This window comes from Danio rerio, chromosome 21 (genome assembly GCF_052040795.2).
Source record: "Danio rerio strain M-AB ecotype USA chromosome 21, GRCz13ab, whole genome shotgun sequence".
Taxonomy (NCBI): Eukaryota; Metazoa; Chordata; class Actinopteri; order Cypriniformes; family Danionidae; genus Danio; species Danio rerio.
In genome coordinates this window covers 20,157,300-20,176,004 of record NC_141041.1, presented here as the reverse complement: position 1 = coordinate 20,176,004, position 18,705 = coordinate 20,157,300, and the positions used below count along the sequence as shown (strand labels likewise).

The following is an 18,705-nucleotide window of genomic DNA, read 5'->3' as shown; positions in this document are numbered from 1 at the left end:
AACAAACAAAAGACAATACTTCACGTTTTAGTGTTTTGAAGTATTTATAACGTTTTGTTTTACAAAATGGACCAGGGCTAAAAGTCTCACATTTTGCTTCATTGCAATTTATCTTGTATTTCTTACATCCAGTTGTTGTTGTAATCAAAATACCTTTACATTTGATAAAAAAGTCCTTCTAACAGAAACAAAACACCAGAGGTTTGTCTGCGTAAACTGACACTTTGCCTCCCACAGCGGTTACAAACGCCTTTCATTTTCCTCATTCAGCAACTCGACGTTACCGGGCAACCTGTATTACTGTATCCCCTGTTAAACCCCAAAAAGTCGGTGCCAGGTCCCCATTAAACACATTATTTATACCAAAATAAACATTTTGTCACCGTTTACCCACTCCCATGTCATTTCAAACCTGCAACGGTTTCTTCCGCTAGAAAAAAAAAGACCATTACAGCTTCAGCCCCCAGTGACTGTTGTCATTCTCCTCACATCTTCATATTTCTACAAGTTTAGTTTTTAACATAAACATACGAAAATGATGTAAATGATGAAATCTTTATAATCATTTAGGAATGCTGACATATCAACTGTAACTATTAAAAAAATATGTTTGCAGAACATTCTTGTCACTTTCCAACTAACTTATGTTACCACCATTAAAATGAACACGACAAAGTATTGTGGGTAGGAACATAATACATTTCTCTGTAGAATATACAAGGAAAGTTACCTTTATTTTCCCGTTTTAGGTAATCTATCTCGCCGTGTAATTTCTCAAGAGTATCACTGTGCTGCTTTTGTAAGAAGTCAATATTCCTCTGCAAAGAGGCGACTCGCGTATCCATTCCGCTGCCAAACAAGTTCCCGCACTGATGCTTACGTCATGAGCGTCCACTCAAGCGGATGACGCTTCTCTGCACAGTTATGAATCATGATTTACTCAATTTTCGCAGATTGCTTTTGTGAATAGAGCCGATTTGATTGCAAATCTTGTACACGTTCTCTCTCTTTTATTATTGTGCTGTCACCATAGCAGCCACCTCTACTTCCCCTAATACAGCAGGGAAATAATAGATTCGCTAACGTCAATGCAAAACTTAATTTTAGTGTTAAATTACCTCCAGATCTGATGAGTTTTAAAAGCAAAAAAAAAAAAGTACTCAAATGAGACATTATGTCATTTAATGAAATGGAGCTAGTTAAGTGCAAGCTTTGTGTTGTTCTCCATTTCATATTTTCAAAATTAACAACATTGTAAATGAATTTAATGAAAAAAAGGAAAAAAAAGAAAAACAAAAAAAAACATTCCTCGTTCAAGTTTTCATTAAACACACCAATACACTTGCAGTGCAAATACTGTTCATAAAATCCAGCAGGGTGCTAGAAGTTCATTTAAAATAAAAATAAAAAGACAATTTTTATCCAAAAAAAAGAAAAAAAAAGAAAAAGAAAATCCATTAAAAAGAATCCATTTTCATCTAATGCGTCTTCAGTTTTTCATGAAAGAAATTCGACAGGAGCTCATATAGAAAGCTGATGACGAGAATGAGTCCAGTGCTGGAGAACAGGCCGAATGAAAGTAGTGCAAACAGCATGTAGAGCAGGAGGAGAGCGAGAAGGGTGCGATAGCTGGCCAGAGCCCGCAGACTGAGGCGAGCTCGCTGAGGACGATCCCTCATCTGCCGCGTCACAGGACTCTTTCTCCGCTGCTCCACCACAGCTGAAGAACTACTCAAGTAGTGTCGCCCTACACTGCCCAGAAAGTCCTGTCGAGAACACAGCACCTCCATATGCTCTCCCAGCTAAAACACAAAAAATACGGTCACAACTGATTTATTAAAAAATCCAAATGTATAAGTAGCAGAGTTTACATGGACATTTCATGCTCATTTTTGAATTTAGTATAGAAAAAGATGAAGATCAGGATGAGGGTTAAATCACTTAAAGGGATAGTTCACCCAAAAAATTGTCATCATCATCATTACTTGTAACCATTGACTTCCATAATATTTGTTTTTCCATTGTAGAAGTCAATAGTTAGTTTTTTGTCATTCTTTAAAATATCATCTTTTGTGTTAAAAAAATTTGGCAAGTAAATGGGTGAGTAAATAATAAAAGTTTTAATTTTTTGGCAGACTATCCCTTTAACATAGGCATTATCACATCATTTAATAAACCAGTGACGATAATGAACATTTAGATGACATTGCAGACAGAAGGAAAATTCTTACCCTTTCATTAATAAACGATGAGATCTGAAACAGCAGTCGAACCAAAAAAGCATTTTCATAGCTCCTGATAGGTTGAAGCTCTGGATCTCCTTGATATTCAATTTCAAATCTGCGGAGACCATTGATGATCTGTAAAATATTAAATTATTTATAAATATCAATATGACAATTTGCCAAATGTTAAAGATGACTACTCGCTATTCTCACCTGCAGCCTGCCCAGGTCAGTTAAAACAAGGCCATTTTCACTCGGGATGCAGTCGGGTAGCTGTTTAGATGCCCCATTATTGTCTACAGATGCCACATTGCTAATCAGCTGAGACAGCTGGCCTGCATTTAACTGTACAACACAAGGCCAACATTAAAGGCGAAAATGTGATAAATATATACCTAAATATAAAAAATATATACACATTAAAACATATACAAAAATATGGCAAATTGAAACCTTGGTTGGGTCAACAAAGACACAATTATAAAAAAAATAATAAAAAATTTAATGAAAAAAAATCTTTAACTATCAATTTAGCATATTATGATCCACTAGAATCATTTCTAGTGGATCAAGTGACACTAGAGATGGGAGTAAAGATGTTGAAAATTGTTGTTAAGAATAAATGACACAAAAATATCAACCTTACAAAATGTGTGCATTCTATAAATAAATAAATGCAGCCTTAATGGGGATTAGAGATTAGACACACACACACACACACACACACACAAAAATACCTTACTGAACCAAAACTATTAAACAGTAATGGAGTATACCCAAAATAAGAGTAGTTATAAACTGACCCGGAATATCTGACAGAGGTAGTCCAGGGCTTTATCCAGGAACTCATGAGTTTTCTTCACACCTTCTCCTCCCATATCATCCATCTCTCCTCCAGTAAAGGTGCTGTTATGATCAGGAGAGCCAACGCCAAACCACGAGAGGAAAGAGTTGTTTGCAGCCATCTCTGTAGAATGATCCGATATCCGTTTAGCTGTCTGTCGGGCTTGAGCAATAATCTGGATGAGCTTTAACACCTAGAATCGACAGAGAAACCCATGATATGATTTTGCAAGAAGACTTTTTTAGCTGATCTAGCAGTAATTGTCACCTTACATTTTTTCGCTGATCAGGACCAAACATGAGGTTGTACTGGCAATCCTGCCCTTCCAGACTATAAACATGACTTTTGACCTTGAAGACATTGTCGGTGCCCATTGGCTGGCGAGCAGAAAGGAAGCTGCCACCATGTGAAGGCGTGAGGAAAACACGATTATGCCGCTGCAGTATGGCATGCTCTGGTTCCAAAAACAGCTGCTCACCTGGAAATAGAAAAGATCTGTGTTTGATAAAATAAGAATGTATGTCTACATCAACAGGTAAAAAATAAATACTAAATACAATGAAAACACCACTTAGAATCATATACCTTTCTGAATCATCTCTGACAGGCTTGGTTGAGCAAAGACTTTGGCGACCCTGAAGACCATCAGGGCATTTTTGGCATTGACCAAGTCTGTGCGCATGGCCCGATTCAAGAAGCCCTGGAAAAGCTTTGTGTACAAGAGCAGATTCTCCTGAACAAATGAAGCCCTGTGGATTACATGGATCTCATTGGTACACAATCTGAATAATTTAAATTTTATAAGGTGAAAAAAAAAAAAAAATATATACAACATTGAATGCCAGGAATTCATGAATTTAGACGATTTATAAGGTTTTAAAGGTTTAGTTTGAGGAAAGGAGCAAATTGAAACTTTAAGAACTACAGAAACATCAAATCACATCATGAATAAATAAATACCTTAATAAATAATACCTCAAAGCTATTACTTAGACTTAATTTACATCATCAGTAAAACAAACCTTTTAAACCTCTAAAAGTGCTTTTTTAGGGTTTCCCTTAGACCCTTAAAAATAAAAATGCTTTTTTTTGTTAACTCAAAATTTGAACTTGTGGTCTAGGTTTCTGGAATTCATTTTGGTGGTTCCTGCACATGTCAGTAACCATAGGAAAAAAGAAAATGTCTCCATCATAATCTATGCAAAGGTTATTCTGTTCCAACTGATAAGAGAATGGAACGACTAATGAAGGTATTGGGCCAGTATAGACCTTTAAAATTTAAAAAACCATTATAACTTAAAATAACTTTTCTATTTGAATATATTTTAAAATGCCATTTTATTCCTGTGATGACAAAGCTGAATTTCCCTTGACATTACACTAGTATTTATTGTTATGGTACTCCAGAAATGCTTTTAATTTGCTGATATAAATGCACAAAATTTATTTATAATAAACTTTTAGTAAACAGAAACAAAGGCATTTGTTTAAAATAAAAACTATATATGAATTATTATCACTTTCTATCAGTAAGTACCATTTATCAGGAACGGTCCTGTTCAGACCATCAGTTTGTGTGTTGTTTTTGTCTCCAGTGTATCTCCAGGGCTGGATGTAACTAAGCCACGTCTCTAGTACCTACAACAGTAGGAAACAAAAAACATATTTCATTAAACTTTAACACATTTCCCTACCATCAAAGCCTTCACTAAATATATATCACTATCATATAAAACAGGCTCTCAAACATCATTGCGCACTCAAGGACATTTACCGCTCTGAAAGACGCATCCAAAGGCCAGTGACCGAAGCAGTGTTGTAGGAAGACGTACAGCTTCTGCTGGACAAACCTCTGCACCACCACACTGTGGGAGACAGAAAGTGGAGGCTTATTGACAGAGCAGTAAAACAGAAGACAGTTCAATCAAGTCCCCGGCGCCTGATCGGATGAATAGCTCCTCTTTACGACATGCCACCTCAGATTTACAGATGTTTTGGTTCAATGGCCCGATTCGGGGGACGAGCTGACAGATGCTAGCAGGTTGTAAAACCCACCGCTTGAGCTCCTCCAAAGGACTGCTGTGGGAGTGAGCGGACGGCGAGGAGGAGATGGACTCTGGCTTCAGGCTGCTGGAGAAGGTGTGCAGGTGCTTTACCAGGAGACGTACTACAAGAACGTGCTCCTCTGAAGGCATGAAGGGCTCCTAATACATCAACAAAAAAATAACAAACACACGTCAGACTTTTAGGACTCCATTTACACCTAGTATTATTGGCTGGTGTTCAACAACTGTTAATAACAAATTTCATAATAACAACATTAAAATTAAGGTTGGGAACTGAAACTGGGTGCAATGTTATAACTGCTATGTAATTGGGTCAACTCAAAACACAGATTTCGATGCCTCATTTCAGAGCCACCTTAAATGCCAGAGCTGACAATTGAATGCAAAGGTGTGGGAACTAAAGGCTTGGAAATGTGCTTTTGAAAGCATTAAATCAGTAAACCAAGTAATATAACTGTACATTTTAATCAACTTGCAAACTTTGTGTACAGCTCAATATTTCTACACACAAATACAATGTATGACTAGCTTTGTAGGGCTTGCCCAATAATGGGAAAAATCTTAAAATCACAAATATTTTGGGTAAATATTGTAATATTAAAATCACAATTAAAATGAGTAAGCCATAGAACCCAAACTTTTCATATTTAATTATTTATTTAAGGATTAAGAATTAGACTACTATAAAAGTTAGAGATAATGAAATTTCAAAAAGTCACATTTAAACAATTTCACTGATTTTCACAAATTTTGTTTTGCGGAGGAACAAATGTGGACTGCTGAAAAGGGAGCAGAATATGGCGCAATAAGCTTATTATCTAGAGTTTTTTTTTTTTATAATAATTGGAGCAAAATTGTACAGTATTTCAATGCATCACATAGCCCTAGTATTTTGCACTTGCAATTGAATCATTTTTGCACAACCTAGTCCTCAAGATGCTAGTGCTGAATTGGAACTAGGCATGGGCGTGATATGATTCTGACGGTCTGATAACCTTGGATAAAAATATCACGGTTTCAGTATTGTGATTACTGCACTACAATATGTTCTTTTGAAATGTCTGGGTAAAAAAACTAAAACTTTTGTCCCTTTGAACACAATAGGTTTTATTTTAGAAACATTTAAAATATTTTTGAATTGTAAACATGTCAGGCTAAATATTTCAAATGAATTATTGATTTCTGCTGTCTTCATTAGTATCAAAAACACAGATTTCTTACACTTTAACACGACATCTTTGTATAGCTTTTTTGCTGAAGACGCTGTTGTCTTAAAAACTAAAAACAAAACATAAAAAAAAAAATCGTACATATACAGTAGAAATGGTATAACAGAAAATTTTGGCGGTTTTAAAACCTTGACTTTTCCAAACCAGGAAAATGGTTATTGTGCCATGCCTAATTGGAATGGTGTTTATTGTAGTCACAAAAGACACAAAGAAGGGGGGGGCACAGAACTACTATAGACAGCAATGACTAGAGAAATTATGCGCTGACGAGAGCATGTATGAAGGGAATAACCGCTATCAGCCACAATACTAAATGCAAGCACAAAAACTATTTTTATGAATCAGCACTTTCGCGGAAAAGCACATAAATGACATACTATTCCATGATAGATTACTACTTGGATGGTACAACATCAGACTTAACTACTCCATCAAAACGAATCATTTATAGTAAACATGGTGTACTTACATGGTGTACTTCATTATTTTAAATGTCATGATAGGACAGGATGTGCAGTTAATAAGGAAAGCTGTCCTATTATGTCAGATATGGACATTTCAGGTGTTTTTTAGTACTGTGATTGTCACTCAGTTTTGTAGTTGGTTAAGGCAGGCAGCTTAGATTTTGTAAATTTTTGCTTTGCATTTATATTTTGATATTACTTTTTAAAGAAAAAAAACATTTAATTGTCATCTAACATAATTTTGCGTTTAAAGTAATAGTTTAGACACCATTTAAGTCCTACTAGCATTTTAAAAGTATAGATTTGCGACCAGTACATGTGGTTGCAGTTGACTTTGTAAATGGAGTGTAAATATAACTGTTTAAACTTAAAAACCAAATAGTTAAACCTTTTCAAATTTGTCTCAATATTAAGAAGGCAACAAAAAAGCGTACCAAGTGTAAATGTGTCTCTTTTGTCCACATTTAAACTGGTCATCTGAGACGGGTGTAAACAGGCAGCATATAATGACTGACAGCACATTACACAACATTCAGTGTAATAATTTTCTGAAACCATCATACTTGAAGCCTCACATGTTCAGCTGAAACCATGTATTTTTACATACATAAGTACATATAGGCCTACAAAGAAAACAATAATAAAAAAAATGTCTGGGCAATTTGGTCTGGATATTCTGTGTAGTTTAGTAGTGTTTGCAAAGTGAAAATAAGGCGAAAAGGGAGAATTACACCAAATAAAAGAATACAAATCACATAAAACGTGTTAAAAACAAAATAACAATGTAAACAGACATGCATTATTAAACACAAAGTGTTTCACATTTAGAAGCTCTCAACATCACATTTCACAAGACAAATTTTAGTCACGTTAATTCAATTTCACACATGATAATCAGACCAAATCTCCCAACCTAAACACTGGTCTAAAACAGTGTTGAAAGCGACCCCTAAATCCAACTCTTGTCTAATCTGAGTTTACCTCCAGGAAGCCCGTGGAACTGAATGAAAAGGTAAAAGTACTTGGTATGTGTGGAGGGTCCCAGAGCCTGGTGGGGCGGGGGGTTGGCACAGCATGCTGGACATACTGAGGCGGTACTGCAACAACGCCAGCTGAAGGACCCATCACAAACAGGTGGAGGGACGAGGGGGCAAGAGAGGAACACAGTGGGGTGGGAGGAAAGGAAGAAAAAAGGAGAGGAGCAGGGAAGTGAACATGAGAATAGAAAGAAAATAAGGAAAGAGTGCAATCCAAGAAACAAAAAATAAATAAATAGTTGGACATAGTCAGGAGCGAAATGGGGAGTGTACAAAAGGAAAGAAAGAGACAAATCGATATTGACCACAGAAGACACATATGCAATGAACATGAAGTTGATGCAGTCGTCCTTTTCGCACCAAAGGCAAACTTCTAGTATAATGTTGAGGGTCCCATCAAATAGTGAGCTAAACTTTCTAACTGTTTGATAATTGTTCAAAAATAACATTGAAATATATGTCTGCAACTGAAATTTTCCAAATGAAAAATTGGTTACTAGCTTGAATAAGATGCTAGAATCATGCAAACTAAAGTTTAAGCTATATCAAATTGTAAAATTGTTTACCTCAAAAGGCCTGGAACAACTGTAAAAATGGTCTTTATTCTCAAGAGAAATGCCTGTTTGATGAAGTTAGTAACTTTACAGTTTTGCAGTTAATATTTTAGATAAAGCCAAAAGGACCTTATGGAAGCAGAAAAGGAGACACTGCATCCTTAAAGTTTTCACCATGAAATACACTGATAGGAGTCACCAATTTACTTGAAAATTATATAAAATACTTTAAATTCATTCCAAATCGACATACTTGTACTTAATTGTCCAAAATATATATTTCTGCAATATGTTCATTGTGAAATAAAAACTATACAAAAATAAAATATATGTATACTCACACACTGATGTTACTATTAACCATTAGTAAAACAGATGCATCAAGACTGCATAAAACTGATGTGGCAAAGTTTGTATGTTACAAAAAATTGCAATAAATAGTTCTTTACAAATTTCTACTCATAAAAATATCCTTATAAATACATTATTCTACAAAAATGTTGAGCAGCAGAACTGCTTATACAACACTGAAAATAATATGAAAGATTTGTTGTGCAACAAATCATATTAGAATCATTGTGACAGAATGAAAAGTCCAATAATGGCTGCTAAAATATATTAATAAATTACATTAATAATAAAAAACCTTACATTAAATTGTCAGAATATTTTAATTGCATAGATAAACAAATATTTTGACCACAAATGTAGCCTTGATGAGGAGAGTTTTTTTAAAAAGACATCTTACCAAAACCATTTTATTTACATTAAAATTTTACATTTTTTTCATTGCCACATTACATAAAGTATTTCTTTGAAAACAAATAGGCTGTTTAAATAATGACTTTATCATTTACTATTCCTCTAATTGTCAGTAAACTGGTGACTTTAGTTCAAATTAATCCACCACAAATATGTTGAACAAAAGATGCCGCGCTCAAAATACTCTGGGCTGACTGGAGGGAGACTTGCACTGATATACTGACTGTAAATACACACGAACAAGGAAAGAGACTCAGAGGCCAGACACACCAAAAGCTTACAAACACTGCACAGCCAAGAACAAAAGACAGAAGGGCTGCACCATGCAGACTCAAGAAGCTCTAACTCCTTAAACACTTCAACCACATGCTGAATTTGTAGTATGCTTATTCTTCCCGAATCAAACAAAGGAGGACAGAGAAAATGTGAATTAAAAAGCTGCATTTTGTCCTTCTATTTTCAGCAGCCATGTGACTTTGGGTTGGTTTAACAAATGCATTGTCCCATTCACACTCGAAGGAGGCAGAAACCACTAGAGGGCCTCAGTAAACCTCCAGACGGCTGTACAACATGACCAAACTCACAGCAATATACAGGTTAGTGCTTGATCCGAGAGGACAGTGAAGCAACCAAAGCCAGCAAGGCAAGACAGAACTGTCCAACTAATATTAAAACTTAATAGCCTTCACAATCTTAAATGGATTTAAAATAATTACATAATAAAAAAATCAAATTAAGAGGAAAAAAAATAAATTCATGCATTTCTTTGCAAAAGTGTATTTAACATGATCCACTACCTGACAAACGTCTTGTTGATACCAGTTGTAAGAGCAACAAATAATAATTTGACTTCTAGTTGATCACTTGGAAAAGTAATGTAATGTGTATTTATATAGCGCATTTGTGTATGGCCATACACCCAAAGCTCTTCACAATCATCAGAGGGGTCTCTCCACACTACCACCAGAGGCAAAAAGTGGCAGAAGGTAGATTTTTCTGATAAACTGCATCTTAATCATCACAAATACTGCAGAAGACCAATAGGAACCCACCTGGACCCAAGATTCTCTCAGAAATGAGTCAAGTTTGGTGGAGGAAAAATCATGATTTGGGGTTACATTTAGTATGGAGACGTGTGAGAGATCTGTAGAGTGAATGGGAACATTAACAGCCTGAGGTATCAAGACATTTGTGCTGCCCATTACATTACAATGCACAGAAGGCAGCAAATTCCTCAGCAGGATAGCGCTACTTCTCATACTAAAGCCTCCATATCAAAGTTCCTGAAAGCAAAGAAGGCGAAGGTGCTCCAGAATTGGCCAGCCCAGTCACCAGTGTAAATATTATTGAGCATGTATGGGGCAAGATGAAGCGGGCATTGACGATAAATCCAAAGAATCCAGATGAACTCTGGTAGTGCTGCAAGAATGCTTTCTTTGCCATTCCAGATGACTTTATTAATAAGATATTGGAATCACTGCAGAGATGTATGGATGCAGTCCTCCAAGCTCATGGGAGTCATAGACAATATTAATTATTTTTCCACCATGACTTTTTATTCTATACTGTACATTATTTCTGTTAAGTGACAGGACTTTTGTCTTGCAAAGTCAGACCTTACTGTCCTAATTAAATAATTAAAAATCAAGGCATAATCATATTTAACTTTGCTAAAATAAGCGTAATCTAGAGGCATTTGGCTTACATATAAGCCACTTCTGATACCAAGTGATCAACTAGAAGTCAAGTTATTATTTGTTGTCGACAATACTTTTGTCAGGGAGTGAATAGTACAATCAATCTGTTTGCAGTAGATAAGTAAAAACTTTTTGCTGATGCTTTGCAGGAGATTGTTATCTTTATCAAATCAAAAAGCATTTAGGAATGTTAGTCTGGGTCAAAACTGCAATAAACTCTTGATTTGGATAAATGTTTAAAATATATTTTTAATATCATACTAATTTCAACATTTAAAACTAAAGCACATATTACACAGACCATTTCAAGTTATTTTATAAACTAACTTTAATAATTGATACTGTAACACAGATGCTAAAAATTACTACCAGCTAATGAAGCAGAAACATATCTAAATAATTAATTCATATTCATTAGAGTAAAATTTGTTTTAACAAAATGTCTGTTTACATTAAATAGGCAAAACGTACAGTGTAACAGAACTAGATGCAGATTTGTGGAAATGTGGAGCATCGGTTTATCTTATCATAACAAAAAATAAAAACATAACAACAATAATAATAATGATAATAAAAAATTAGCTTTTGTAGTTTTTATCCCAAATTTGTTAACCATATTGACATTAGATCAATAGTAATAACAAAAAACAACAATAAAAATAAAATAAATCACTCAAAAAAAAAAACTTGTAAAAATGCTAATATCAACAATCCAGCTATGAATGATAAAGGGCCTATCTATCAATAGAGTGTATGTGTGTCATTGACAGAGGGAGAAGAAGAGCATGATTTAGGGTGGGTGTCGTGCAGCAGCCCCTATGCAGTGCAGGGGTGAAGGAGGGTCTGTAGGGTGGTGCTGTTCAGCCAGACAGACAGCCGTGCGCAGTGGAGGAAGGGAGTGTGTTAGTTCTACTGGCATGTTTCTGTTTCTGACCTGAACAGTTTCTCAATCTTACCTTCACCTGAGGAGACTGCAACTTCTGGTACATCTCCAGAGAATAGTGATGGAGCCACATTTCCACAAATACCTACAAACACACAACCATGTTTAGCTCAAAACAAGGGAAATGAGAATTAAGAACAGTTAACTTTTTCCTACCTGAAGAAGTGTTTCGGACCTCCAGATCTCTTGAGCGGCAGGGTCAGCGTTGACTGAAGACTGATGGGTAATATGACGCTTTAACAGACTGGTGCTGTGACCACCATATCCAACATAAGGCACATTGGTAGACCTGCAAAAGCAAGCATTCACTAGTTTAGATAAAGGCCTGTTTCAATGCTATATTAAAAGGATAGTTCACCCAAACATGAAAATTCTGTCATCATTTGGACATTCTCCACCTGCTTTTCTTTCTTTCGTTGAACACCAAAGGAAGAAATGCTGGGGAAAAAAATATTTATTGACATTTGTAGTGCCATAATATGGGTGTCAATGGCTGGTTTGCCCCAACATTATTCAGAATATTATTTTTTTTTAAGTTTAAAAGAATAAAGAAATTTATACAAATTGAAAACCACTTGACCAAGTACATGGAGAGGAAACTTTCCTTTTTGGGTGAACTCCCTTTAAAGATGTCAGAAAATGCTTTTTAAATTTCCACAGGTTCTCAGAATTTTTTCATCAAAAAACATTTTAGAAGACCGCCCTTCCATAATGTTTGGATCAGAATGAGGGCAAACTAACAATCTTTATTTGTTTGGCTTCTGCATATACCTACATTTGTTTTTTTTTGGTATTTATTTGCTGCAGAATGACTGGGTGTTAAACAGGTAGTAATGTTGTAACAGTCGTTGATCTTTGTGGATGTGGAGTCTAGCCACACTATTGCATAATACAGTAGCTCTTTCCACAACTTCCCATATTGGCTTTTATATTATTGAAACTGTTCTTTCAGATAAAAGAAGGTGCAGCAATTAAAAACTTATTGACATAAAACTTCTGGTTCCATTCACTTTCATTGGTTTTTAGCTGTAAAAAAACAGCTCATATAATGCTTGATCTTGCAATCTCTTTTTTTTTTTATTATTATAGTTACAAACACACTTGTTTGTAAAGCAATTAAATTTGATCGTTTTTTGCCATTTGTTATTGCTAGTCATTTGCCCCACTAAAACAAAAAAAGAGCTTATTTTAGGTAAATAAACTGCTTTTAGAGTAACCAGAAAGCTCTTAAACTTGCATTATATTTGCAACTTACATTTGACCTTCTATACATCAAAATATATTATTTATATATTTATATATTAAATTACCTTCTATATATCAAAACATTTAGGAAATTTAACACACATGACATTTAAATTTTACAGTAAGATGTATTTCTCAGTGATCTGTTAAAAAATGTCCAGCCAAAAAGCTTTACAGTTTCTGACTGAATGAATCTCTTGGAATTCAAACTAAATCTTCTGTGGATGGAATTTTTTTTTATGAAGTCTGCATGTTCTTATACAACACAGCAGAGAATGAAAAGTTTATATTGGTGTGCTTCTTATACATCCAATAGCAGATGTTTTTGTGGCTGTTTAAACACATTGTGACCGTTCATTTACACAACAACTAAATCTGATAACATCATTATTTAACTGGCCGAATATGCTTACCTACGCCTTCCTTGTTTACAAATGAATTTCGCATTGTTCACTTGTGTTCTGATTGACATTAAGTGCATTTTTATAACTAGTGTAAAGATTGGACAGTACATTTATATATATAAAAAAACACACCTTGGAGCAGGAGAGGCCACTGTGCCCCTGGTGTCTGAGAAAGGTGATGGAGGCACATTGCCCTCTGTAGGGAGGAAGTATTTGAGGTAGGTGTCGACAAGCACAAAGTATGCACTGTCTGAACTACTCCCATGCTGCCCTTGAGGGTAGTTCTAAAAAGATCATTAAACAACATTTCAACAAACGCACTGCTTAAACAACCATCAGGCTTTAAAAAAAAAAAAAATCAAATAAACTATAAAATATATTGGTTCCAGCAAACAAATTTCCTTCTGACAGCTGATGAGTTTGTACCTTTGGTGCAATGAGACTGGAGGCAAAGTTGAACATATAATATTCAAAAGGATCTGCAAAAGATTAAGAACAGATATTTATGTGAGAGAAAGATAAAGAGTGATGAAACAACCTTGTAATAGTTACAATAAGATGCAAAACATTTTGTTTTACAGAAAGTGAGTGTGGAAAAAAAGCCAAGACGTACTGAGAAATAGCAGGCCTGACATGGGGAACTGAATTTTATTGTGAAACAGAGGGCAATCTGGCAAAACCCCAGCATGAATGGACGACTTTATTGGACCCTGTGCAAACAGAACACACATAAATGTAGACATGGTTAATAACACTGTGAAAAACACACTACTTTGAAATTAATCAGTGATAATGAACCTCAACCTAAATGAACATCTCTTAACAGGTTTAACAAATTTAAAATAACAGCTCAGCACATAAAACCCTTAGCTGAGTTCACTGGAGAGCACACTCACCGGCAGATAACTGATTGGAAACTCATACTTGTATTCCTCTGCTTGTAGTTTGTATACCAGTTTCATCATAGGACCACTGTTGAATAAACATTTCACATTTATTCATAACAGAGCAAAAAAAAGTCTTATATCCATATTGAACTTTAACAATGTTACATTTATTTATTTATTCAGAAATGCCGTAAAGTCAGTAAAAATATATAAAATATTATTATAAATAAAAATGTTTTATTTTAATACATTTGCATTTATTTATTTTTAGCTGTAAAAAATATTTTTTCAGCCAGTACTCCAAATTTCAATGTCACATGCTCCTTCAGAAATCAATACAATGGGGGTTTGGGGCTCAAGAAGTACTGGTAGAAAGGTTATTACTATTCTCTATAATAATTATGTTGCATTTGCATCCATGACTAATTAGAGAGTGTGTGTGTTTGAATATATGCATGCATAAACATACACAAGGGCTGAGCAATAGGACAAAAATTGTATAGCATGATACATGTCTCATATCTTGAAGATAATATGCATCACTATACAGTTCCTTTTCTGTAAACTCAAACAATTATCAATGTGTATGTTTGTGTATATTGTCTACATTGAAAGGACCATTTCTTTTGTATGTTTCAAAGTATGTACTCATTCATATGTGATTATTTTCTCACCTTGTTTAGAATTTCTGGGCAAATGTTTGATAAGAAATATAAAAAAATGAACAATAATCAAATACAAAACACTTTTCCAAAACAAATGATTCGGGCGCCAACATAAACCTTCTCTGACCACATTTCTAGAACTGCTCGATCGTGCAGATTCGCACTCTATAACATCAGAAAGATCCGACCCTTCTTATCTGAACATGCAGCTCAACTCCTTGTTCAAGCTCTTGTTCTCTCCAAACTGGATTACTGCAACTCTCTACTAGCGGGGCTTCCAGCAAACTCTATCAAGCCTCTTCAACTGCTCCAGAACGCAGCAGCACGAGTGGTCTTCAATGAACCTAAACGAGCACATGTCACTCCGCTGCTAGTCCGTTTGCACTGGCTGCCAGTTGCTGCTCGCATCAAATTCAAAGCTCTGATGTTTGCCTACAAAGTGACTTCTGGCCTTGCTCCTTCTTATCTGCTCTCACTTCTGCAGATCTATGTGCCCTCCAGAAACTTGCGTTCTGTGAATGAACGTCGCCTCGTGGTTCCATCCCAAAGAGGGAAGAAATCACAATCGCTCACGCTCAATCTGCCCAGTTGGTGGAATGAACTCCCTAACTGCATCAGAACAGCAGAGTCACTCGCTACTTTCAAGAAACAACTAAAAACTCAACTATTTAGTCTCCACTTCACTTCCTAATCTGCAATTGCCTCTCTGAATATCACACTAACTGTACCAAAAAAAAAAAAAAAAAAACTAATACTACTAATACTTCCCTTCTTAGACTTTACAGACCTGAAACTTGCCTATAGCACTTATTCATTGTTGCTCTTAGTTGTGAAAATTGCTTCCTTGTCCTCATTTGTAAGTCGCTTTGTATAAAAGCGTCTGCTAAATGACTAAATGTAAATGTAAAATATCCAACATTCAACTATGGGGAGGTGGACAAAATGTAAACATTGTAATTTCCTAATGTAAAGCTTGCAATTTTCTCATCATTATTCAAATTCTGTCAAAATGCCCATGGTGGAATGTTAGACAGTGGTCATGCTAATGATGAAAAGGTATTACTTTAAAAAATGTATTTTACAACAATATAAAATAAACATTTGAGAATATCATAAAATGACAGACTTTTAATAATGTCTTATTGCCCAGCCCTAACATACACACAAACACAATGGCTACAGTCAAACTAGTCATGCATACAAATAACACACATAATAATTGAACCATAACATAGAAAAAGAAAGAGAACCTTGGGTCCAGGAACTCCATGGCAATGCTGTACTCTGCTGATCGAGCCTGCAGAAACCGAAGGTTCCAGCCAGTAAGAATTCCATCCAGACTTCCAAACACACACTCCACCAACCATGGGAAGATTGCATGCAGCTCCTAATCAAATACATGTCACGTAAAACACAAACAGCAATTTTAAAATGTAAAAGTGAAAATAAAATAAAAATAAAAAAAAGAACAACAAATGTGACCAACAACGAAGTAAGAGTGTGCAGGCATGTGCGGCTAACACAAATGCTCACATAAATCTGAGGTCACGCAGGTTCAGTACTAAACAAACATCATTCATTCAGACAGCACAGAATTGAGTGAGCATGTGGGTAAACCGGCGCCAGCAGGACAGCAGCTGGTCCTGTACCACATGCCAAGCATATGACACTGCACTTAATCTCTAACACATAAGCAATAGTGTTACCACCTCAATGGATTTCAAAAGATAAACCTAACAATCACACTGGATTTAAAAAGAAAAACGTGCAATTGGCCTTCTTAGGCATGGGCCGTTATAAAACTCTGACAGTATGATAACCTTGGATACAAATATCACACACTATCATGTTTTTACGATATTGTGATTAATGCTCTAAAATACATTCCTAATAAATGTCTGGGTAAAAAAAACAAAAACTTTTTCCCCTTTGAACACAATATATTTTATTTTAAGAAACTAAATATACTAAATAAAATAATAAATAAATATTTTGGAGCAGTAAGCACGTCAGGCTAAATAATTCAAATGAATTATTGACTTCTGCTGTCTCCATTAGTTTCAAAAACACTTATTTCTTTCAACTTGAAAAGGCGTGTTAGGAGATTTTTTTCTGCATGAGATACTGGTAAAACAAAAAGTAAAAAAATTAATAAATAAATAATAATAATAATATTAATCGTACATATACCTTAGGAATGGTATAGCAGAAATTTTTTTTTGTGGTTTTGAAACCTTGACTTTTCCAAACAGCGGTATACCTTAAAAGAACGTCCCATGCCTGGACCTTCTCAGTTAGGCTATAAAAGTGTATCACTACACACACACACACATATATATATATATATATATATATATATATATATATATATATATATATATATATATATATATATATATATATACACACACACATATATATACACACACACATATATACACACACACACACACATATATACACACACACACACATATATACACACACACACATATATACACACACACACATATATACACACACACACACATATATATATATATATATATATATATATATATATATATATATATATATATATATATATATATATATATACACACACACACATAATAACAACATTATTATTGTCCTATTAAAGAAAGGCATTTCATCATTCCCACATGTACCAATTAATAGAAACGTACCTTTGCAGGATAATCATCTATAATTTTGCACAACTCATGACATCTTTGGTGAAGAGGTTTATTGGTCCAGTCTGCCTTTAAATTAGCCTACAGTCAAGACAGAAGGATTAAATAATAATAATAATAATAATAATAATAATAATAATAATAATAATAATAATGAAATCAGAAGATTTACTGCGGGGGTAAAGTTTACTTTATATTCACACACTCAGACTTTCTCCTTAATAGTATAATTTCAATCAAATATTATTTGCAAATTATAAATAGTGAAATCTTATTAGCAGCCAATGACCTTCTAAGTACAACATAGTTCCCAGTCAATTAAATAGTGATAGTTACATGTGATTTCAGACCAAATATTCAAAGTAACAGTTACCACGGTAAACAATATAGGGAGCGTCTCACAAGTTTTCTCTGAACGAATGTGCGAATATAAAACTAACTTTACCTTAATAGTAGATTATATCAGTGTGATTTAGTATAATAACAGTACTCACCAGAAGATAACTGGGCTGTTGCAAGGCAGAAGCAGCCATGAAAACTGGTACCACAAGTCGATACCAAACCTGAAATACAAGACAGCAAGTAAACTCAAGTTAAACAATAGTATTTCAAACATTTTCAAAGTACTTACAGAACTACCGGAAACACTAGCAATCCTTATAAATGAAAACAGCCTATTTCATGCCTGCTTAATTAAGCAGCTGAAACACAACACTTATTTTTTCCTCAGTCTATTTTCCTCTAATGCAGACGCTTAGAGGTTAGCTTGCTAGCACCCCATCAGCTCAAAACAGTCTAGCCTGAGTTTGCTCTGTAAATGAGCTACACCCGCATTCATTTTTTGGTCATTTACAACTGATATTAAACAAAACGAATTCAGAATACATTACCTCACAAAACTAAGAGTGAAAAATACTATTACTCGCAAATTCCAATAGACCGCGCTTAAGTCTAAGATGAGACAAATGTGGTTGTTATGATGTCATGTCC

At 34.8% G+C, this 18,705-nt stretch overlaps 2 protein-coding genes across 2 annotated transcripts in view; both read right to left on the bottom strand.

Annotated features, from left to right (window-relative positions):
* Window positions 1-1,011, bottom strand: part of ccdc74a (coiled-coil domain containing 74A) — a 4,133-nt gene extending 3,122 nt beyond the window's left edge. Inside the window, 1 exon segment of the mRNA NM_001282393.1 lies at window positions 731-1,011. Within this exon segment, the coding sequence (NP_001269322.1) occupies window positions 731-845 (115 nt within the window). The 5' untranslated portion in view covers window positions 846-1,011.
* smpd4 (sphingomyelin phosphodiesterase 4) lies at window positions 20-18,705 on the bottom strand. The gene is given in 19 exon segments (NM_213355.2): window positions 20-1,802; window positions 2,232-2,360; window positions 2,439-2,570; window positions 3,029-3,262; window positions 3,342-3,547; window positions 3,655-3,818; window positions 4,607-4,707; window positions 4,844-4,934; window positions 5,125-5,273; window positions 11,835-11,906; window positions 11,978-12,110; window positions 13,603-13,754; window positions 13,897-13,949; window positions 14,084-14,180; window positions 14,367-14,442; window positions 16,273-16,409; window positions 17,710-17,796; window positions 18,210-18,278; window positions 18,606-18,705. Coding segments are annotated over 18 exon segments (2,376 nt in total). The 5' UTR covers window positions 18,249-18,278; window positions 18,606-18,705; the 3' UTR covers window positions 20-1,478.